Source organism: Orbicella franksi, chromosome 14, assembly GCF_964199315.1.
Source record: "Orbicella franksi chromosome 14, jaOrbFran1.1, whole genome shotgun sequence".
Classification (NCBI taxonomy): Eukaryota; Metazoa; Cnidaria; class Anthozoa; order Scleractinia; family Merulinidae; genus Orbicella; species Orbicella franksi.
In genome coordinates, this window is record NC_138158.1 from 20044749 (window position 1) to 20062686 (window position 17938).

General features: G+C 35.9%; 1 protein-coding gene and 1 long non-coding RNA gene across 3 annotated transcripts in view; one reads left to right on the forward strand and one right to left on the reverse strand.

Annotated features, from left to right (window-relative positions):
- Nucleotides 1-163: 163 nt before the first annotated feature.
- On the forward strand, nt 164-17908 carry LOC145468883 (uncharacterized). 2 transcript variants are annotated; one of them, XM_081452593.1, is made up of 11 exons: nt 164-1097; nt 3789-3949; nt 10841-10980; nt 11921-12142; nt 12743-12898; nt 13050-13163; nt 13656-13841; nt 14427-14619; nt 15132-15473; nt 16431-16540; nt 17235-17908. In XM_081452593.1, the coding sequence occupies exons 1-10, from the start codon at nt 940-942 to the stop codon at nt 16526-16528; spliced, it is 1770 nt and encodes a 589-aa protein (XP_081308719.1). In that variant the 5' UTR covers nt 164-939; the 3' UTR covers nt 16529-16540; nt 17235-17908. The 2 variants fall into 2 exon arrangements, with proteins under 2 accessions (XP_081308719.1, XP_081308720.1); XM_081452594.1 differs by lacking the exons at nt 164-1097; nt 3789-3949 and adding exons at nt 7332-7867; nt 7980-8125.
- The window catches only part of LOC145468917 (uncharacterized), a 117473-nt gene continuing 103597 nt past the window's right edge, over nt 4063-17938 (reverse strand). Inside the window, exon 2 of the long non-coding RNA XR_014042250.1 lies at nt 4063-7341. This is a non-coding gene — a long non-coding RNA (uncharacterized LOC145468917). The remainder of the gene's footprint in view (nt 7342-17938) is intronic.

The window sequence follows — 17938 nt, forward strand, 5'->3', positions numbered from 1 at the left end:
CATTTCAGGCTGGCTCGTGCATCTATTCACATGATATCCCCAAGCATCAAACAATTTTTTCGATGTATAAACAACAGCCCGTTGGCTGAATATATATTTTTAGGAGGATAGATGGCTTTGTTGTCAGATATACAGTAAGGAATGAGGTTTCGTTTCCGGTTTGAGAACAATGCATGATCTCTTCCATTTCAAACAAAAACTTTTTGAATGTTTACGTTGCGCCATTAACGTTTTAAAATAAATTTTACAGGAAGATGAAGAGGTCAGTTTTAGGTCGTGATAATTGTCTGGAGTGGCCATTGGACTCGACCAGGAGGTTGGATTTCCGCGCGCGCTTCTCGGTTGTTACAAATCGAGCCCGAGTGCCCATCGGACACAGCAAAACGTTGTCAATTTCTAACCGGAAGTGAGAGTAGCATGGTCCATCAGCTATAACTCTGAGTGTGGACCATATACGCAGTAATCTGAAGGAAAATCGCAATCAAATTATTTGTCACTGATGTATTAGTTTGACAACAAAATAAGTCCAGAAACAGATGAAAAATCCTATGTTACGTGAGTGAGGTGCGCGCTGTCGTCTTACCCCTCCCGTGTGCGAATTGTCGAGACAGGCGTCCGTTCATTTTTTGCCTCTCTCTTTGCGCCGCATAGAAGAATCTCGACCTGTAGTTCTGGTTATAAGACGACAGCATCGCACTTACACGTTATTGAAAGGTACGAGTCACATTCGTTTAGCAGTTTCTGAATCGTGATTTGCCGGCTGTTCTGTGTGTTACTGTGACCGTTGCAGAGACACCAACAACGTTATTTCTGAGTGCGAAATCCCCACCAATTTTTGGCATTCTTCAAGTGAGCGGGGAAGATACCAACACAATGCATCGATTGTAATAGAAAGACAGCGAACTGTCGGGTTTAAAGGGACTGGAGCTCTCCATCAACATGAATTCGAAGAAGGCAAAACGCAACAAAGAAGAATCGTTGTTGATTTCATACAACTCCGCAGAAGATCGTAGAGCTGTTAACCGAAGTAGTGAATCCGACGATAATGTCCCTCCGCTGGATTTGCCACCAACGCGCCTTAGACGTCCAAGAACAAGGTACTAAAGCTTGAATCTGCTTACTCTTATAGTAATCGATTCAAAAAATATCTTGCTCAGCTTGCTGTGTTGTTAATCATGTGTTAATCACAGATCGAACCAGTTCCGTGTAAGACAATCTAACATTTGGAACCTAACCTTTGTTTTTGAACGCCAGATTTCTCCTACGAATATTCAAATAAACTTACCTAAACTTAAATAGATATTTCTTTCGATAGGTATAAGTACACGAGACGGGTCAAATTAATTGATAAAGGCGAACACGTTCTTTCTATAAGCTTATATTCTTTTCCAGTTCATGAGTATGTAAGCTTATTAATCTCATGTATGTCACAACTGGTTGCAAGTTACATTCAAGTCAATAATTTACAATGTAAACACACGCTCGGGTGAGTTCTGAGATCGAGAGATATTTATATGTATTACTGAAATATAATTTCGTTTTATCATGTTTGAGTTAATGTAACTTGATTTAGCTGACCGGTGTTCAGGAAAAATCCACTTTGAGATGTGAGGGGTTTTTCACTATAGCAACTAATACTGAACTTAAAACGTTCCGGCTTTTGCTCAGATTTTGGTGCTATAATTAAATGAATTTATTCACGGTGCTTTTATTCCTCATATTATTCAATGCCGTGTTTCGTCTAATTTTTTGAAAACACTGGATTATAATAGTTATGTTGTATTTTACTTAGCAACATGAAGATTTTGTTTGGATAGGTTTACAGAAAATGTTGGAAGACAAAAAAAATAAGTCAATTGAAAAAAGTATAAAATTAAACAGTGTTACCCATAATCACAGCAAACAGCAAAATATCAGCATCATGTTGAGGAAATTTCTCTGGTGTAGATATTCTCTAGACCCTGAATTATATAGACTGTGAAGATGTTGCCAATCTAAAATTCCACATCAATGTAACATTGCCAATACGTTGCTATTCTTGACGTTTAGTCAAATCCATTCTCACTACAGTGGAACCCCGTTATTCTGGTCACAAACAAGCCATGAAACTTTGGTCTTATTAATGGGGTGGCTGTGTTAATGGTCTAAATTGAGTGACGTCTTAACAGATACATTGCAATTGCACTTCTAACAAGTGTTCCTTAATAACCATCTGGAATGCAGATATAAGTTTCAAAAAACTGAGACTTCAATCAGCACATACAGTATTAACAATGGAAAGATGAATATAACTGGTTTGAGTGGCCACATAAACAGGGCATCTGGAATGCAGATATAACCAGGTTGGGATTTCAGAATGTGACGGTTGGCCATATTAATGGGGTGGCCACATTAGCAGGGTTTTCTTAAGGACGTTCGCGCAATAATTTTCCAGTTAATAGATATCTTTTTATTTTTTACTGCAGTCAGATAATGAGTTACCTGTGCCAGAAATGCAAAAAAAAAAAAAAGAGTTGGGGGTCACCAACCTCGTTTCAGATGTAAAGCATGAGGAAAACTGCCCTGATTTTGAAAAATTGGCGCACGTAATTCAGCATGGTCTACAGGGGTTTATAGTTAAAAATATCAGAGGTGAGTCAACAGAGGCAAACGATCTTAGTCATATTTTGTAGAAGTGGGTCTGTTGCGTAAATAATTGCAAATGTTGCCAACATTTTCACAAAACCTAACCCTTCAGGAGGCATTTGAAACTGCCACACAGATAAAGAGCTAGACAGAACGGAATTTGATGGTACATTTTCAAAAAATTCAAACTTCTAATCAATAGATTTTCTTCATTTTTTTAACTAAACCTAGAAAATTGGTAGAGAAAATGGTCTATCAAAAGAAAAATAGGGGTCACCAAATGTCCAAGATCGTTAAATCCAAGCAAAGCTATAGCAATGGCCATCTGCCCTACATGTATATCATTGTTCATTTTATTACTTAGCGAGTGCTTGATGCATGATGTGGCGTGTGAATTTTTGTGCGCAGTAAGGATACTCAGAAACAATTAGTGCGAACGTCCTTAAAGGAAAATGTATGGCCGCTTTGCCAGGACATAGAAAAGTGACCATATTAATGAGGTGACCATAAGACTGCGTTCCGCTGTACATACGCTATTAGATAAATTAACAAAGAATTTGACAAAGGAAAAAAAAACAGACAAATAATTTGTCTGTTTTTGTCTAGTATAAAGAATCTGATGGAGACAATCTAGCTATTTCAAAACAGTTCCTTGCTACAGTGTACAATAAGTCCACAATTTTCCACATTTCCGATTGAATGCCTTGAATATCTCCTAAATTCTTGCTTAGATTGATTTTCCTCCTTGGGTACTCAGATCCTTTCAAGAAAGGTACAATCAAACAGACTAAAAACTTTGTTGGTTCAATTCAATTTTTAAATTTAGTGCTAAGTGAAAATTTATAAGTTATAAATAGTATACTGATACAGTGGCCACAGCAACCCTTTGCTAATTCACCAGTTCTCCAAACTTGAGGCTCTATATTCCTGTGATACTACATTCTATTTTTTTAAATTGTTATTTTAATTACAAATTTATTGGTACATGTAATGATCAATTATCATCTAAAATATGGACATTCCTATCTATTCCACAAGAATTCTCCACAAGAACCGATGTCTTCAAATTCCAATTCAACCAGTGTGGAGGACCCTCTGATGTGGCTTCCTCCCTATTTATGTAAATGTTATAATTTATTTATTTTTCTATTTTTTTTTACCAGGAAACTTCATGTTGCCCCACAGTCAACAACATGCTGTTCACTGTGGAATGCTCTTCAAGTGATCTTTGTTCTGTTCACTGTTGGAACAATGATCTCCATGATGTGGTTCACAATTATCCTGAAAACATCACTGGAGTCAATGAAAAAACGAGTAACTTCATGTAAGTCATTGATACCTTCTTCTAGCCCACATGAGTATAAAATAATCTACTCACGATCTATCATCATGATGAATTATGATGGCCGCTTCTTTGCATTTTCAAAGTGTCTATGAAGAGGATGTAGATAAGTTTTGAACAACTAGTAGATTTATCCTAAAACAATTAGATTATTTGCTCTTGATTTCTATGTGTGATAGTTTATTTGGTCTGTGCCCTTGTCAGCTATCATAAGATAGAAAACTCAAACTCATAATGAAATAATATTGTTAATGTTTAGTTAGTTACACTCAAACCTAAGTAACAAACATTTCTGGTTGGAGAGTATATTTGTGTTCTGTATTTGTTTAAGCTGGGCACTCTTTATGTTAGGAGTTCAATATTCCAACATAGACAACTCAGAATTTTGATTAAATTTCATGTAAATTGATGTCTGGCTTGACCTGCTAGACACTGGAGAATTTCTTTAACATAAATCTTGAGCTGTTTGTAAACAAATGTTGAAAAAAATTGTGTTCTTGGTTCTCAACACTCATTGTTTTTAACCTCCATCAGGATTTATGCCAAAGAGCATTGCCTGCATTCAGGTTTTGGGAAAATGTTAACTAAGGAAGGGATACCGGTATCCTACACATGACCTTCTAACTATTAGAGGTTTGGTTGGAGTCCCACTTTGCATAGTTTTGTACTCTTCACTTCAAGTGTGGAAGTTTGAAACTAAACTTTATCAATATGTCAGTTGCTTTAGGCAAGGGAGAACCCTTCACTAATAGAGGACACCCACCCAAAAAGAATTGCAAACCTAAGAATAATTAAACTAATTTTCCTTACGCATGTTTAACAAATTATATATTTACCAAACCTGAGTTGAGAATATTCCACCTTTTGTTTAGTGTATGTATATTTACTTTCTCATAAACATTGTAGAATTAGATGAAGTCTTAAGGCCAAAAAGACCATCAAGGTTCAGGAGAAGACTCATAGATTTTTTTTTTCACTTCTCAAATAACACTTGGAATATTTATGAAGGAAAATCCATGAATAGATATCTATCTTCTGTATTTTCGCTGTGATGAAAAGAAAAGAAAGAGGCTTAGTCCAGTTAAACTAGTTGTTATTTTGTTCCAGCTTGATTGTACTCAACTGTAATTGCAAATTTGGGTGACAAAACCTCAACTTTTAATGGTCCTGGTGTGTTTTGAATAATTTAGCAGTTTTAGTCCTGGGCTGGTGCTTAATTCTTGTGTTTTTTTTGTATATATACTGCCATTTCCTTTAGATAAGTTTCTGGTCCATAGCATTGAAATTCCTGGGTAGGCAGAGGCACTTGTTCATTTTCATCCATGCTGTTACATTTTAGAATTCATTTCTGTTTATTTGCTGTCATACCAAGGTGGCCACTGAAGATCAACTTTTAGTTTGTCAATACTGGAAACAAAATATATCAACTTGGAATATAACACAGCGGCCCTGTAATTTTCTTTTTATTGTACAGATAAACTGACAGTTACCACAAACAACCGAGAAAAAACGAGAAATGACCTCATCAACACCCTCACTAGTGAGAAATATATGAAAAATATGCCACTCTGGTCTTGGATGGAGTTTCATATGAATTTTATGAGCGGTGTATGTTTAAGTAAAATGCTTGTGTCAATAAGAATTATAAATTGATATAATTTATCGTTATGCGTCAGTCAATTCCAGCAGTGCCCATCCCCCCCCCCCCCCGGCTAACCCCCGGGCATTAGCATTTTTTTTTAAAAAATGGGCATGTGTCCCCAGGGTGGGGACACATAAGCTGTCTAAATGCCCCGGGGTGGGGACAAAAAAAAGAGGGCAAATGCCCTGCCCCCGGGATTGTCGCCTTCCAACACCTCTAGTTTTTTATTAATCAGTGAATAAATCGTTCAACTGTTCAGTCTTTTACTGCAACGGTAAGACTTCAAGGACAACAGTATGTGTTAGTTGATTTTGATTATATTTATTTCTTTATATTTTGTTTTTAACAGTTTTCAAGATCTGTCTTGAAGATTGCATCATTTGAATTTGCAAACCCTAAGTTTTTTAACTCCACTTTCATGAATTTAAAAAATGCTAGGCTAGTTTTGAATGCAAAATGCAAAATAGTCGTGTTCACGTCAGTGATTGTTTTGTAATAAACAAAACATAGTTCACCTTTTCCCTTATATTTATATGCTCACAAGTAATTAAGAAATATCTAAAATTGAGAAAACATACCTTTAAAAACGTCTACAAGTTTCTCTAGTCCCTGACGGACAAGCCATTGTTCAACAAACACCTCATCTTTCCCAATGAACTCATCCATTGCACCTTCAAAAACACGTGTGTCAAATGCCCAAGGGTCGCCCCAGGGTACGCAAATACCCAGTCCCCAGGCTGCGATAAAATTGCGAATGCCCCACCCCCAGAACTGACAACATAAGCAAATGCCCCAGGGTTGCTGGGGGGGGGGGGGGGGGAGGGAATGGGCACTGCTGGAATTAGTCACGAGGTATAAAGTAAATTCAATACTTGATAGGGCAAAAAATGGATCAAGTTCTTAGACCAACTCCAGTGAATGTTTTTGGAGTGCAGCTTAAACTTTTGTTAGAAAACAAAGAAAGTGCATGTACCTGGAATCACAAAACCAAAAAATCACGTTTTGGAAGCATGGAAATGATTTTGAGAATATCACATAATACTGTGTATAAATTAATTTTTCAAAAAGAGATCCGATTAAGGTCATTCCTCACATTTGCATTACGCATCCTTACTGCACATAATTTATGACGTCATTAGCACGCGCTTGTGCACGCGCACAGTGAAAACATCACGGATTTGCCTTGATATTGAGCTCTGTCAGTTGAAAAATGGCTCTAGCTCACAAACGAGCACGGGCACCCCAATTTTTTTTCCAGTCATTGTAATCAACTTATCAAAAGCTTTGTGTGAGAAAAGACTGATCTAATTTCTATTGCTGAAAATTGAATAAATAAGAAAAATAGCAGACACAATGTGGTCTTTTCTATTTTGCAGTCAGTAACCACATCAAGAAATTTGGTTCAAATTTTTAACCAAGGATTTAGCTTTCTGCCTGAATCAAACTTAAAATGTTTATTTGTGTTCGACACAATGCATTGACTGTAGTTTAGTGCGTGTTTATATGAGTCTGGGTTCACAAAGATTTTACAATTACTGGGAATGCGTTCTTATAATAAGCATCAAATAATGCCAAAATGGGGCATTTTCAATGCATCACTGCTCCTTAATGAGCATGGGCACCCCCCTTTTTTATTTCAAAATTGAGGTTATAATATGACAAATATTCAGTGGACAAAGTTTGAACAAAACTCTACTGTCACTTTTATTTCAGAGGAATTACCTTAAATATTCTGCAAGTTGTCAGACAACCAACATCAACACCAAAATATCACAGACAAATTCAGCACTAAAATATACCAGATATGAGCTAAAAATAATACCGACAAATATAAACCTAAGCTTATATTACTCGCTATACGCCGACCAAGTGAAGAAAAAGCATTTATGAATATGCTCTTAGCAGAAGTTACGTTTAAAAAGAAAACATCCGGACAGCTTTACTGGGCAGTAAGCGTTGTTCCTACCCAGTCCCCTCTCTACTGTCCTCATATTACTGTATGTGTCATTCAGAAATCAATACCGAAAGCTGACGAATGCATGAACTAATTATTTTCCACGCTCCTTTGCCACTTACTCTTTGTAAAAAACATGGAACTTGACGAATGTTGGGATGACAAAGCGTAAATTTAAAATGAAGCTTTCATCGAGGCGAAATGGCACACTTGTGCCCGATGATGATTCGGACTCTGACCTCCAGGAATTCTCACTTCCTAAGAAGAGAATTATCAAGCCAGGGAAGTCCACGTATGTTGCAAGGTTAGGTTCTTCTACGGCGTGTTTGTCTGAGAGAAAGAGGCGCCTTGCTCTCGGAGAATATATGTTGTATTTTCATCTCGTTCATTCTATATTCATTTTCCGAACGTTTCAGACGGAGATGCGGTTGCTGTCGAGTTTGTGCTTCGGTTTTCCTTTCCGTTCTCCTCATAGCTTCCGTCTTGTGTGTAGTCGTGTTGGGGTGGTTCAGCTTGAGACTCAAGCGTGATTTAGATTTCATGAGGAGAAGGTTAAGCAAAGGTAAGTCGTGGTTCTTTTGAGGCTGAGCGTCCGGTTGATAATAATTATTATCTTTTCGGGTCTTTTCACAGTTTGAGTTTTACTTCTCTATTACATTTTAATACTTTATTGTACGGGAAATTCGTTTATAATTGTGTTGTTCCGGAGTTTTTTACTACAGAGTTTCTATACTTACTGTGAATTTTTTTTAACTTTGGTCTAATGTTGTTGAATTTTTCCGCAATCCGAGAAATCCAGCACGCAGTCAAGGATGAAAACGCTGTCAAACACGACATATTCGATCCAAGGTTCGAATTGTGACATCAAGACGTTACACGTTTTCTTGCAGCGTTTTATCACAAATTAACCCAGAAAAAGAATTAAATACGGGCCTTTCCCGGCACTCCTTAATTATAATTTATGTTTCCCTTGGTTTGTAGATTGTATCGAAAGTAAACTCTTTGTGCGAAGCGATTCGTTCAGGACATTTCATGAATCTGCGGTTGTAGATCAATTACTTTGATCGAATGTTCTTCCTCACAGGTCGCTCATCAATTATTCAATATTGGGGAAAATGAAGAAGTAATGAAATAAAACTCCTGTCGACCTTTACTCTGGAGTTCTGATATCGATAAATCTAATGCAGCTCTGCTGTAGTTCAGTAGATATGTTTCAAGTATCAATGTTTAGTCGCGAGCACGCGACTACGATATTTTTGTGAGAGGTTATTTAACCTAAATTTGCATTGTGCCGAAGCTTTGAACTCTCTTGAAGGTGTTTGATTGTTAAGTAACAATTGTTGAAGCACTCACTTGAAAAAAATATTGTGTCCAGCGCTGAATGGAGCGGTGGATTTATGAATAATTCGATTTTGAGTCTCGAGTTCGCATTGTCGCATATTAAGTACTACGTAGTTTGTTGACATGATCTCCAGCTGATAGTTTCGTGGTTGGTATAGAAATCGTCAAACTTGTCAAAGAATGTCGATAACCTCGTCGATTCTTTAGGCTTTGACAATGTGGATAATTAGTTGCGAAGCTCACTCAATATTTATTCCGTCCCACGGCTCAGAACCCCAAGTTTAATATTGTTTCTTCTGTTCAACGCCCAGATTAGAGGCTTTTTCTTATGAAAACAACGCTCGTTAGTAAAATATTCCAGAAAGAAGACAAGAATTCTTGAGTGAATTTTGTCGGGACGTTGGCCTATCGTGATATTTTAGTTTATCTTTTGGCGTGTGTTGGTTAGGAGAGATACGAATATTGATATTTCCTGTCGTGATATTGTCTACCAGACAGCTTCTGAACGCTCTTCCAACGTCTTACAAGACTTATCCGATATGCCCGACTAGCAGCCCTTGGGTCTCCGAGGATGATATGCGATACAAGTTTTGTCATATTATTCATGAATACGCTCATTCTAAGATTTATTGTCAACGCCAAACTGGATTTTTACAAGATATCGTTTCAGATCGAATGATATCCTGGCAAGAAGAAGGTCACTGGGAAGAAATATTTATGATTCATTTGTTTGTTTCCGGAAATAACATTTGATATTTTACAAGTATTCAACCTCTTTGCGAGATTCTGATTAAAATTTAATACAGCAATGCTTTCAAACTATCATCTATATTTAATGATAGAATTGCATGAACAAAGGAAATACTTCAGGAGGTGGGAATTTTCACGGGTTTGACTTTTCAAACTGCAGATGCTTAGCTGTGTTTCAGAGAAGTTAATTTGTTTCTGGAAAATAATTAAATTGGAAAGATGCAGGGAAATGTTTGATGTCATTAGACTTCCCATAGCAGTACAAGTAATTTGATAGTTGCCACTACAAAGAAAATTTGAAATAAATCAGTAAATGCATTTCTCAAATTCATTCACCTGTGTTGGAACAGGCAGCCAATCATAATATGGCAAATAGTACATATCTGATGTACAGGCAAGCTTTTCATTAAAATGTAATTCTAGTTCAGTTATTAAATAATATGTCTGGTATAACCTGAAGTAGATGAATATGCTACTTTTGTTATCTTTGATTTCTTTCATATTGTGAAATAACTTTTCCTATTTCTTTTTGTTTTGTTTTGTTTTTAATTTTTTCTTCATTCAAATCCAAGGATCAAATCACTTTAACAATCTAGTAATTAACATTAATAATCATCCAAGTGCTGCTACCTCTCCCAGGCCCTTTGTACTTACTAAAAACTGGTTAATTATTAATTTCACTAAAACCAACATGGGAAAGGCTTAGTGTGCTAATGGTAAGGGTTTTAGACTTCGAATCAAAGGGTATGGCTTTTGGCACAGGATGAGATCATGTTGTGTTTGTGGAAAAGACACTTTACTCAGAGAACCACTTCCAGCCAGTACTGAACATAACTAAAAATGGCCACAGCTAATTGTTTATGATAACCTGGCAAAATCATGGTGGGTGACCTGGGAACATGTGAAAAAAGGGATTGTTAGTCATGGTAGTAAACATTGAACAGAGGGAAAAGAAGGGCACGGTTTGGGCAAAAATATTTTCATTATCATTAATTTCTCTTTTGGAAAGGCACAGTTTATCTCCTCATTTTCATTTACTTCTTAATTACAATAACTAAAATTTCTTGTTCATTCATTGGCTAGTTTTATTTGAAATGTTTCCTTGAGAAATGTTTTGTTCATGAATACACTTGTTTATTTAAAAACAATTTAATTGTTAAATTACAATCCATTCTTGCCCTAACAGTGGAGTCATATGATAGAAGCACTGCAAAAGAATATGAAAGCCTAAACAATGACTTGACTCAGAAGTATGACACCCTAAAAGCCAGTAAAGAAAAGGCTATGAAACATGATGATGAACAATTTAAATCAATTCTTAAGCAGGTGAGCCTTGTCATTTCTCTTGAAATACCTTTGCTGTGAATACTTATGTCCACTGTGTTTAGGTTTTAGTGTGAACTATACCACTGCCTGGGGCCATGGTTGCTTGTTAACCCTTTGACTGCCAGATTTTCACAAAAAATGCCATTTTTAACCATTAAATCAGTTTTTTGGATGCCATGATGCTAAATGGGCCTTAGTTTTGCTGAGAAAGCAATTTCTTTACCAAAAAGATCGATTTCCCCAAGATTAGGTACAAAATGTACAATGTTTTAATTTGGCGCACATGCATAAGCCAAAATTTGGACTTGGTTTTTTCTTTTTTTGCGATTGCCCGTTCCAAGTTTTTTCTTTGCCCTTTCCTTTTCTTTTTTCTTGGTCCTTTTACTCTTACTACCTTTTGCATTTCATATTCTTTCTGACTTCCGAAAAAAGTTGGGTGTTAATTATGGGCCAAGCCTGGAAATGGGACATGGATCAATTACCAGTATAGTAGGCCATTTTCCCACCATTTTTGCACCTAAGCTGATTTGCAACATCAGAATGCAGTCAACATACAAAACCACCTGTTGTGCAGATAGATCTATCCTAGCTCTACCATCTGCTTATCAAGAATATCTGATGACATTAAAATTGATGACGTCACAATTGGTACAAAGAGCACCACCACTCAGGACCTGTATATGTGCCATTTGCAGTCAAAGGGCTTAAGTTTTGAACAACATCTATGGATATAATGTTCATTAAATAAAGGAAAGTCACATTCTAAATTAAAATAGTTGACTTTTTCATTGACTAACTTTCAATTCAGAGCCCAGTACCTTTGTTTCATAACAGTTCTGAAATGTGTTCAGTCTACTGTTGCACATACTCCCTACATGTTAGTGTACTACATATAGAAGAATCTGCCTATTGAATAAACATTCTTTTTTTGCCTCTCCAGATTGCTCATTTAAATTCAACCGTAAATGACTTACAGAAGAAAGTCAAATTACCAGGAAGTGCTAGCACAATAACTCAGGACATAGAATCATTAAAGAAAGGAATGGCTGATACAGGAGGTGACATAACTGAAATTAAGGACAAGATTAAACAGCTAACAAAACTAGCCAGTCAAGAGAATGGAAAAGTGGATGAGTTGTCAAAAAATGTCTTTAATCTTTCAGTAAGTACTTTCTATTTAATATATTTTAAGATTTTGCATGCTATTTGGATCTCATATAAAGTGTAAAAACAAATATTACCATTATGGTACACTTTGTTTTAATAATGCTTTAGTTGTTTTGCAATCCCTTTATAATACCGCTTAGTGGTTTTGCAAGGTAATCCCTTTACAACAATTAATTATTTTTGCACGCTTATACAAGTGTTAATTGATGTACAATGCAGAGGAATACCAGTCATAACTGCTAATAATGAAGTATATGAAAATAGTAATCAAGATCTGACCTGAATTGGAGCCACAACCTAAAATTTGGATTCTGCACATTTAGTTGTTTGTTCCCTCAAAACATTTTTGCCTTCCTTGTGCATCCATTTCACTGTTACATGTAAGTGGCAGTCCCCTCCCCTTGATTTTTACTTTTACTATGCTGAGTTCAAATATGTGCCTTATAAAGTTTCTTTCGTTCTTTCTTTGATTGAGTAGTTGCCATATTGTCATTCCCAATGCCCTACAAGACCCAGCATATTGTTTCGGACTGTTTCTGATAAATATCATTTGGCATGGTTCTGTTTAATTTGTTATGGAATGTCTTTGCCACAGGTTCAAGTGGCTCATGTTATGGGAAAGCCAACTCCTAAAGCTCCGAAAAATACTGGAACACCACCATTAATTTTACGAATGCCTGTTAGCAACGATGAAGAACAAAAAGCGAAAGACAAATCAATCATGAAGAATATTACTGCTAAAATTTCAGCTGTAAGTAGCCAGTTCATGAATTTGTCATTGACTGTCATCTGAAAAGTAATCACAAATCCTTTTAATATTTTATGCGCTAAAACTATTTTCATTGAAAGTCCAGGACACATTTCATGTTCTTTTCATCATCATTTCGTAATTTTGATTTTAGGAAGTTGCCAGGGTTATGGGAATTGTTACATCGGTGAACCACTCCCTGTCCCATGACATGACAAGGTTACGAGTGCTAATGAAAAGTCTGCTGACAGAAGTGAAGAAACATGTGGTAAGTAAAATTGTCTTGTGAATGTTGGATGCATGTTTGTACAATGCAATAGTGACTGATGGAACCCATCTGTTTTCTGTGCTCTGAAGATCTTGCTTGTGATTGGGTATAACACAATCAACATTCCAGACATATTTTAGGTGTTCATGGTTTTGTAAGTTTGACAATAACATGCAATGTATGAGGTTATGTTTAGCTTATCTTTTTAATTAAAAATTTTCATGTGAAATCGTAGCTATATAAGACTTCCTAAGTTCTCAAATAAAAGAGGCAAATGTTTTTGGTTTTCACAATGTAAATCACATAACAATGTTCCAAGTCCATCTCAGTTGCCTAGTTTTGATCATCCATATTTCTCCTCCACCTTTCATAGCCTGTAGTCAGTGGTGTCATTGCCTTGTGTACTAACATTGATGCAATTCATTGCTAAAACTTTATTAAACAAGACCTACCCTGAGAAAAATTCATTGTAGTTATTGTTTTGTATACCAGGTTCTAATCGACGAGTTACAGACTAAAGTGTCTGAGAGTTTAAGTCTAAATCATAGTAGTGTAGTATCAAGAGGGCACCTTGAAGCAGACACGGAGGCAGTTTCAGAGAAAGTCTTCAATTTATCTGTCATTGTGACAAAGCTTTCAGATGATGTAGAGCAGCACTCAAATCATCTGGCTGAATTGGTATGTTTGATTTTGCTGCATATGAATTCATAGCTAAAATGAAGTTTCATGCTTCAGGTGTATCACAAAATACACTATTGATTCTTAAGATACATGCTGTTAACCACAATGTTTTATCCCTGTCAGTGAAACATAATGAACACTTAATACCTGGTCCCAAGGGAAAGAATGAGTTTTGTTTTCAAGACCGATCAGGAAAACAGATTTGATTTGGGAGGTATAACAATCAGTATTCTATAAATGTTGTTCCTCACATAGGGGGAACCAAGGGACAGCCAGAAATACATCTGCATTCGCAGGCTATTCCACAGAGAGTATGTGGTACTCTGTTTGAAAAGCGTTCATACATACTTTGAAATTGTTTGAGTTTGCAATCAACCTTAAGAATGAATTAAGTGACCGAAGACTTTGAAATTTGTTTCACTATTAATTCCTACAAGTGGTAAATGTTTTGAGAAGAATATATCCTGCATTTTATATTAAATTATAATCCTCAATTTGTCCAGGCACTTGAACATTATTTATATACAACTACAAGTTTTTATCCGATATGCTATGTCAATTTTTTGTCTCAATTTGTTGCAGTTGTTGGAAGTTGTACAGATCAACACAACTGTGTACAATTATCAACATCAGGAGGCTATTCATGAAAAACCAGCATCATGCAATTGCTCAGGAGAAGTGAGGAGACTATGGCAACAGTTATCGAATAAAAAATCAACCACAGAATCAGTGCAACAAGTTCAAACAACCCAAAAGCCAGTTACAACTTTGCCAAGTAAGAATTCTGTTTGTTTTCTTGTTTTCACGTATTTCTAATCTAAACCTGCTGAAAGAAACAGGTTTAAGAAAAGAATGGAAATGGATTTTAATTTATAGAAATACATGTGTAAACCCAGCGTAGAGAAAAGTATTCAGCAGCTGATGTATGGTGGTACTTACATTGGACACTCATTAACACTTCATGATTATCACAACTTAATATTGTCTGTCCTTACCCTTAAGCTCAATCAATCCTCTTCTTCAGTGCAGGCTATCACCAGTGTACATCATTGTTACTTGCCTTCTTCAATTTCAAGCACTACCCAAGGAATCTACCTTGACATGTTCATTAATTTCCTGCACAACCAGTCATCTACCTGGACGTTTCTTGTTCAGGACTCCAGTACATGTTACTCTTGGAATAAATGTCAGTGATCAATTGTATGGAATTGAGTCTTTACAGTATAGTGGAACCTGTTATGGTCAAATGCTTTGAAACAATGACGTGACTTCTTCTTTTTCTTTTAGAAAAGAATACCCCAGTAGTTAACAGTACAGAAGCAAGCATTTCTAATGACAAGGAAACTGCTGAACACCAGAGTCTTACTGAAGCTGACAGCTTAGCAGCAGAAACTGATAAAGACATCGAACAAGATGAACTTGATGCCGAAAATGTGAAACCCTCTCCTTCACCAGGAAGTAATTCCAGCGACTCTTTGTTACATGAAACTGTTGATAAGGTTACAGAACCTTCTGTAACAGCATCACCATCATCTGGACATGTCAACTCCACACAACATTCCACACAAGCATCAAATACAACTGCATCTCCTCAGGTCACCCTCATCAACTCCACAGAAAACAATCAAAGTTAGTTATCTAGCATTTTGTTTTCACAATTTTACTTTTGTTTACCTTTCGTTTTGTTTCATTTGTCACAATTTGCTTTCAGCATAATTTCATGTAAATTATTCAGTAACTGTTGATTAGGGGTGTAACGATTCATATTCCTTGCAATTCGATTCAATTTCGATTATTGCCTTTCGATTTCGATTATTTCAATTCGATTGTGCAAAATATTTAAGTTTTTTTTAAATTCTTACACAATGTAAACAACATACAACCCTAAACTCTCAATTTTAGGATACAATGCGTGTCGCACATGGTTTGCCTTATTTGGAAATTCTCAAGGGGTGGTAGAAGAGCAACATTTTTACCACGCAAGACAAAATGGTGCACAAACTGTAAACATCTCTACCCGTCAATCAAAAACGCACATTTTAAAGAGTTCTGGATTCTGATTTCACAATGTAATAACTCACTGAGGGCACTCTGGAAAGGTATGCAAAAAATCGAACCAAAATCGGGAATAAAAGAATTGGGAATCGAACCAAACAATCATAATCGCAATTAATCGAGAATTCAATTAATTGTTACACCACTACTGTTGATATGAAGCAATTAATCCACCTACATTAACTCTGCATATAACAAAATTGGTAAAAGTCAATGTTGACATAAATTTGGCATATATTAAAAAAAAAAACATTAAACTATGTTTTTGTCGCCCTCCTCCTCTTGGGTGTTTTTCATAAGCTGCAGGTTCACATTGACCTCTTTGGACTCTTGTTAAGGGTGCAATATTTACAGGCCACTGTTTTAGGTTCCCTACACTGTTTTTAGTTTTTCTTGCAATCCACTAATGGCTACCTAAACTGAGAATCATTGCTGGGAAGTGTTTTATCACTACCCCAAGTGACTTTTATAGATGAAGTTCTTAATATTGGTTTGACATTAAAGAGCTGTCCCTTTCTACCTTGCATACAGCTTTATCCACATTGAAAGTTCAAGTTGTCAAGCTATTGACACCCAGTGCAGAAGAAGAGTTTGAACACAACCTAGAAGCTCCAGGCACTGAATCATAGATTTTGGTTAAGGTAATGTTTCGAACCTTTGTTTTAAGTAAAAAGTTATGTGCTAAAAAAAAATGGCCATTGCTATTTTATGAAATATTTTTAGGGGACATATTGTCCTCATAAAATTTTTTCAAGCTCAAGAGTAAGATTGTAAACGCATTTAATATATGGCTATTAACTCTGTGAGCGTGTAAGATGGTGCTATCTTGCCCACTCATGATTACTCACTGTGTCCCACAAGAAAATAGTGTTCTTTTTTCTATATGACAAATCCTTTATTGACTAAGCTTGTTCAGTCAAGATGACTGGATATTGACCTTGTTCTTTTTTGTGTGTTTTTATGGACCTTGACTCTGTTTGGTCCCTAAACAGACAAAAAACAAACTTGGCCAATATCCAGCTATCTTGACCTCACACTTCGTCAATAACCCAGATATGTTATGGTAGCTTGTTGAGCTGTGTCCTTGTACAGAACACAGTCTCTCTTTCAAACATGGTTCATGCTGTGGTGGGTTAATTCCTTTGCAGATTATTACTGTAGATGCATACGACTAAACTGGTATATTGCTGCATAGCACCAGTCTCGAGGGCTTAGTGCATGTGTTTCTTGCAGAGTTCGTGCAATATAACATTTCAAAAACAGTTTTCTGATCAGAAACTTTATTTAAACAGTTTACAAAATTAGTTGACAAACTTTTTAACATTTATTTTTCAGAGTGCTTATGGATTCCATCTTGAAAGCAGAAGTTAAAACTTATAGTAATATAAAAAAGTATCATCATGTTTCAATATTGTAAAATAGACAAAATAATGTTATTATTATGATGACATAATAAATTTTGAAAGGGTTTTATATGAATATCAAGAATTTATTGTCATATTTGTGTAAATACCAAATATGATATATTGATAGGATACATTTTTGGGACACATTTCTAGGAGAAATTTCCAGGTGCCCCAAATTGATGCACTTAATATATTATTTTGACTTAAAATTTATATTGTCGTGTTCATGTAACCCCAGTAGAAACTTAGCTCCACACTAAATTTTCTCAGAACCTAGATTGATATATGAGAAAAATATGTTCATAGGCGGTAATTTATCAGTGTGTGTTAACCCAAAATCTGGTTGAAAAGGTGTAAAATGAAAACAGTAAAAATCCCCAAGCTATTAATACTGGTATTTTATGTTATGCCACTTGAGGCCAATAAAAATATACTACTAGTAGTAATTACTTTATGTATATTCTCCAAAGTAACGTTAAAAGAAAAGGTAAGGCACAGCACTAAGGGGAATTGATATTTCATGGTTGATATAGAGTGTTCTCTCATTTGCTAGGTGTAATCGTTTCCTGCAATAAAACAAAGTTTTTTATCTATTAATTTTGATTTCTGTGTTATTTTTGTTTCAAATTGTTA